Source organism: Pundamilia nyererei, unplaced genomic scaffold (genome assembly GCF_000239375.1).
Source record: "Pundamilia nyererei isolate P.nyererei 1_Seehausen unplaced genomic scaffold, PunNye1.0 scaffold00082, whole genome shotgun sequence".
Classification (NCBI taxonomy): Eukaryota; Metazoa; Chordata; class Actinopteri; order Cichliformes; family Cichlidae; genus Pundamilia; species Pundamilia nyererei.
In genome coordinates this window covers 2,487,225-2,493,337 of record NW_005187483.1, presented here as the reverse complement: position 1 = coordinate 2,493,337, position 6,113 = coordinate 2,487,225, and the positions used below count along the sequence as shown (strand labels likewise).

At 41.4% G+C, this 6,113-nt stretch overlaps 1 protein-coding gene across 4 annotated transcripts in view; it reads left to right on the top strand.

The window, feature by feature from the left end:
• The window catches only part of LOC102210345 (calsenilin-like), a 57,054-nt gene that overhangs the window by 32,440 nt on the left and 18,501 nt on the right, over positions 1-6,113 (top strand). For 2 of the 4 annotated variants that reach the window (XM_005738256.2, XM_013912183.1), the window contains exon 1: positions 4,782-6,026. The exons of 1 other annotated variant lie outside the window; for it this stretch is intronic. In XM_005738256.2, the coding sequence (XP_005738313.1) occupies positions 5,921-6,026 (106 nt within the window). In that variant the 5' untranslated portion in view covers positions 4,782-5,920. Of the gene's footprint in view, positions 1-1,565; positions 1,805-4,781; positions 6,027-6,113 lie in introns of those variants that run through there. One more of the 4 variants, XM_013912184.1, reaches the window with a different exon arrangement.

Sequence of the window (6,113 nt, the reverse complement as noted above, 5' to 3'; positions counted from 1 at the left end):
AGGAGGGGGCCTAAAGGTACATCTTTCGCCATCTTACAATTCTATGACTGCAGCCATTCCCCAACTCTCTGTGAATGGTACTCATTGATCAGTGGTTGTTGATCAATGGTCATGAGAATTTGCATAATTATGATTAAGGAACTGACCTCCCAGTCCATTGTTCCTTCAGTGGGCTGGTTTTAGTCATTATGCAAATTTACTGTTTATAAGTTTATAATTGGGGAAACCTGCAGTCAGCTGAGACTGAATGGATGAGTGACGAAACGTTTCTCCCACAAAACGCTACGTCCAGATGAACAGAATCAACTTTTGGAGACCTTCATGAATGTAAATACAGACTTACATGGAGGTGCAGACCGCTGGCTACATTCAAGAACAAGAAGGTCGGATTAGACTCCGTCTGTGTAGTTTGGATAAAAAAAGATTCGAGCAGATGAAACCAAGATTAACTTGTACCAGAATGATGGGGAGAGAAAGTATAGAGGAGGAAAGAAGCAGCTCATGAAACAAAGCATGGCTCAGGCAATGTTAAGGCATGGACATGTGTGGCCCATGCCATAACATCTGCCAGTGGAAATGTGCCAGCAGTTTTTATTAATGATGGGATGGAAATGGATAATAACTCAAAGCATACTGTAAGAGTAAACTAAAAGCAAAGAGTTAGTGGACCTGTAAAATGTACACGTGTCATATTTTTTACATGCAGTGGGACTGTGTGTTTGCTTTAATTGTTCCCTTGGAGCTCAGATTCTTACTCCCTCCTTGCTTCATTTGTTCCTAGGCTGAACAGCTGCACCTGTCTTTATATTCCTTTATGATTACATTTTTAGATATACATGAGCAGTTTTACGGCATTCCTGGATAACTACGTAATCTTTGGGTTATTTTATCCATTAACCCTTGTGTGGAGGAAATCTGCAGGTATGTTTAAAACAGAGTTTCTATCGCTGGAGAAAACGGAGAAGAATTGCTGTTTTAATTGGAAAAACTCTACAGCAACCAGATTTGTTTGCAGTCTGTTAAATTCACAGCTGCTGTCTGAGTGTCTGTGTGCGTGAGTCTGATCGTACATCCAAATGCAGTATTGCTGAACAGCACTACATTAAGGTTTCTTTACACAAAAGAGACAAGCATAAAACTTTCCCTTATGCTCTTGGAGGTACTACAGATATTGGGGAGTTGTTTGACTTTCCAGAGCCACAGAAATTTGTGAGACAGTAGGAGTCGAAGTCATGTTTATGTGAGGTGAACGATCTGAAGACAGGAAGGGAGTGAGACAGGCAGAAAAAAAGAAATGTCGGGGCGTCTGCTACATGTGTGATGTGAAAGGTCAGAAGCTCTGCTGTGCTGTTTGATCCTTTTCTCTTTTTTATCTCCCTCTCGCGCTGTGACGTGGTGTCGCAAACTCAAACAGATTTTCAAATGTGGCCTCACACACACGCGCGCGCACACACACAAACGTCTCTCTCACCTGTCGCTTTTTCCATTTGCCTTTGTTAGTAGGTGAGATTTGCTCGTTTGCCTCCTCTCAGGCTGAGCTGAGACTTTCGGTGCTCGGAGTCAAACTTGGCGGGCGGCTCAGACATTTGAAAGCATTTTGTTAGCATTGATCTCCACGACCAAGCATTTACATTCAGTCATTTAAAATCTGGATCTTCTCCTGTTAGACGTCTTGCTATTGTGACAGTTCAGCTGATTATGGGAGCTGTGATGGCTGCGCTCTCTGTGGAGGCCAGGAGGCGCCTCTCTCGGCCCAGTTGCCTCTCTCACTGTGGCCACAGTGCAGCCAGGTACCACCGCTCAGGTAGGAACAGACAATGTCACATTATTACTTACTTACAGTATTAATATTACAGCAGTTGAAATGACAAATATTAATGATAATATGATAATTTGTCAGTCAGATATTGTGTATTTTTAGGAATTGAATCAGTCTGTTAGTGAAGTTGCTTCTAGTTTTCTTACTCTTAACTAAAAGGAGTGACACCTGGTGTGGTCTCTCTCTGCTGTAGCCCATCATCTACAAGGTTCGACGTGTTCTGCACTCAGAAATGATCTTCTGTATACCAGGTTGTAACGAGCAGTTATTCTGTCACCAACAAAGCACTTTCACCCATTTTCACACTTTTTTTCCGGACCGTCTCTTTTTTTCTGAACAGAGACGGTACAAGATTATGAAACATTCGAAAAGTATAGAACAAACATCTTTATAAAAAGTCCCCTAAATCACTTTTCTTTCCCATTCTGATGCTCAGTTTGAACTACAGCAGGTCATTTTAATCATTTCTACATAGCTAAATGCATGGGTTGTGATTGGAACAGGTGTAACAAATGAAATAGCCAGTAATTTCTACATGTAAATTATGTTTTTGTCTCTTTATACTCTATGAAAAGGTATTGCTTCCATATTTGAGGGCAGCACGGTGGTGCACTGGTAAGCAACGTCAGCGCACAGGCAATAAGATCTGTGTTCTAATCTGTAGCTTGAAGTTCTAATTTTAGTCGCTGGTCAAACTTCTTATGTAAATATTAAAACTTGTGAAGCAAGGAGTCATTTCTTGTGAATTGGTGCTATTGTACTGAAGAGGCTTAAGTGTTATTTAAGTGTGTCTTCCAATCTCAGTAGATCTTTGCTGATATGTCTGACTCAGAGGAAACAGTCTGGGTCCTCTCTTCCTATTTACCGACTGCTGTGTCAGCATCAGCAACAAGCCTACCTTTTAAACCCTGTTAGTGTCCTAATGGTCTCTCTCTCACACACACACACACACACACACACACACACACACACACACACACACACACACACACACACACGGAAATCCGCCAGCATTGATATTTTCTCAGAATAGACCCATACACAATTATTCATAAGTATACACACATGCCCAGATACATGCATGCAGTGTGTGTGTGTGTGTGTGTGTGTGTGTGTGTGTGTATTTAATGTTGGCTCATTATTGCTTGTCTCCTGTCAAACCCTCCTTCAAAGCTGTGTGAAAAATATAAGTTTGACACTCATTATAAATCCCACCACAGAGTAATCAGTGACGTGATTCTGTCAGTGATAGGTGACCTCGGTTTTTCTGGTTAAATTCACAAAAAGCAGGAAAAACAGAGGGGATCTCCACCACCTCACCACAGAGATATTGATCTCTCCCACTCCAGCGTCCCATCTGCATCTCCTTTCTCCATCCAAGTCAATACAATAACGCGCACAAACACACATACACACACATCTTATCTTGATGCATTAGCAAATGCAGAGTCATCAGTTATCCTCTTTTGACCTGCTAAACACACACTCACACAACCATACTTATGCACGCTGATACTCACTCAATTATATTTTTCCATGTTATCCTTGGCAAACTGTGGACCATGTTCCAGTAATTCTGTGTAATCATTAAAATGGTTTAGCGATGCATAATTAGGACTCATTATACGTCTGATTCAGAGTAAAACAGATAAGTGGAAAGATCAAGAAGTTACACGTGTAGGGAGGCTGATGTTCCTATTTGATCTCTGCGTTTGCTCAACCTCGAATTCTTGACTCCAGCCCTCATATGCAAACAGGATCAGCTGAGGATGGTGACAGTAATGGAGCTGGCAGAGCCACAGTGGTGTAATGTGTATCATATGTGGATTAATGAAATAATATAACAATATAATAATATCACAAAAGCTATAAGATGCAAAATGAAGGTACAAAATAACTAAAAACATGTACCAGAATAAAAAAATTAAAATAAAACATCTTACAAAGTTGCCACAAAGACACAACAAACTATTATAAAAAGAGATGTGCACAAAAATTTCAAAATGACAAGAAGATACTGAAATTATTTTGCAAAAAAGATGCAAAACAAACACAAATACAGTCTGACCAAAAAAGAAAAATTACAAAAATACACAATATAACCACAAAAAGATGTAGAATTACTGCAAAGAGGTACAGAAACATCACAAAGAAAAGTAAAACACTCACAAAATGAATACAAAGAAAAATAAAACACCTACAGCAGATGCAAAATAGACCAAAATGGGAACACAGAAAAGGGAAAACAGCTTAAAAACCGCAAGAAATTACGACATAGTGACTCAAGTAGCCACAAAAAATGCAAAACAATTAAAGAATACAGAAAGCTGATACAAAGATGGCACATGTTCAAAAGGAATACTGCATATCTGCAAAAACAAGGTGCAAAATTGTCACAAAGAAACACAAAGTAGCCAGAAAAGGAAGAAAAAAACAACCAGGGAAGAGATGCAAAACGGCCGCAAAGTGACATGCGGATAGCAGCTATTTATTGACAGTATAAAGCTCTTTATCAGAGGCCATTTATCGAGGGCTCTTCAAGATGAGCATTACTGCAATTTGCTCCCCAAAATGTTTTAAGCCTTAAAAGGTGGATGCAGAATGAATAGTTTGCATAAAAGAGCTCAACAGAGTGGGGAGAAAGTCTGCTATTGGCCATAGTTATGGAACAACGGATGAGATAGACAGGGAAGGAGGAGGAGGCTGAAAGCTCCAGAGCACATATAGACAGAGGGAAGAAAAGGAGGAACCCAGAGGTTCAAAAAACAAAAAAAAAGTAGAAGGACGGGATGTGCACAAGGTTTAAGGTGGAGCAACTGAGCTGAGGGGTGAAAAGTTGTAGCAAGAAACAGCAACAGATTAATTCAGGAAGCTGCAGAGAAAGAGGAGAGGGGTGGGAAAGTGCATGCGAGTGAGGCAGACACTGAGGGGGGAGGATTCATTCCCCACAGCGACTCTCAGTTTCTCAGGATTTCCCTTCCCGGACACTGCTGCTGCTGCTGCTCTGAGTATGTTCTCTCAGGGGTCATACTCTTCCATATCTGGACTTGGATTTGGCCAAACAATGAAGAGTGGACTGCGGTGCCAAGTTTAAACTTGACTGTGGACGCTCAATTTACGCTTGAATGGTGGACGTGGGGATTACTTCCTATTGTAAGAGTACGAGAGCAGAAAAAAGTGATTGTTTAAATGATTTTAAACATCAAGTAAGTCCCATCAGTTTCGGGGTAGATTGTTGTTTCATCCGAATTTTTTTATTTTGAGCAAAGTTCAGTTTTTTCCGTCTTGACTGGACGGTCCGTTTAAAGTGGATACCGCTGAGGTTAGAGAGTCAGATAGTTCTCAGCTTGCAGATAAAACAAGAAGTGTTTTTTGTTTCCAGAGCTGAGGTTTTAGAGATTGCTCATGCGGTTTCGAAATTGTAATGGAGTGATTTATTTATGATCTCTAATGCTGTTTTGCCATTTTATGGCATGGAAGATGAGAAGACCTGGGTTTTTCACGTTCTCTTCTTGGATGTTCTGTTCAATAAGCCTGTCCTATTCAGTCTGACTTTCTCCTAGTAAATGAGTGCAAACTCATGAAAATGGACACCGACGCTGCACCGCATTGTTTTGCTTTTTCTAAATGACATTTTAATCTAAAACCAAGATGTGATTTATTAGTCCACGCTATGCAGCGAAGACTGATAATAGCCGGATTAAGAGGCTGAGTAGTAACGTGTGTCTTTTCCACTGTGAGCTCTAAAAGTCTCCTTTAACTTGATCTAATAAATGGCTTGTGACACAGCTCCCAGTTTTTCTCATGGGTCCAGAGAGGAAGATTTTCCATATATGTCAGCCTCCACATATTTTCCACTTCAGCATCAGTGTTGACATTAGAGGAGCCTTCATCCAGTTGGTTCTCATGCTGCTTCCTGGGCCTGGAGACAGCTTCATGCAGTCACCCACTAACCAGGCCGGTTCCTGTTGCCTCTTGGCTCATCCCTGTTGACACCGCTTGTTGCTAAGTAGAGCGCTAACTCGGATCAACCCGAGCTTTCTTTCATCTATCCCCGGGGGCTTGGTTGGCCCTGAGTGGGCTCCTGCCTGTTCTGAAGTCATGGGGATCCAGGGCATGGAGCTTTTCGCCATCGGCGTGGTCATCATCCTTTTCATGGCAGTTCTCAAGCAGTTTGGGATCCTGGAGCCGATGTCGTCGTTTGAAGGTAACGGCCCACCTGCAGCCTTTGCTGGGTAAACTTTTATACACCTTTAAGCACTGCCTGAGTGCACTGCACTGTAGGTTAGTTATA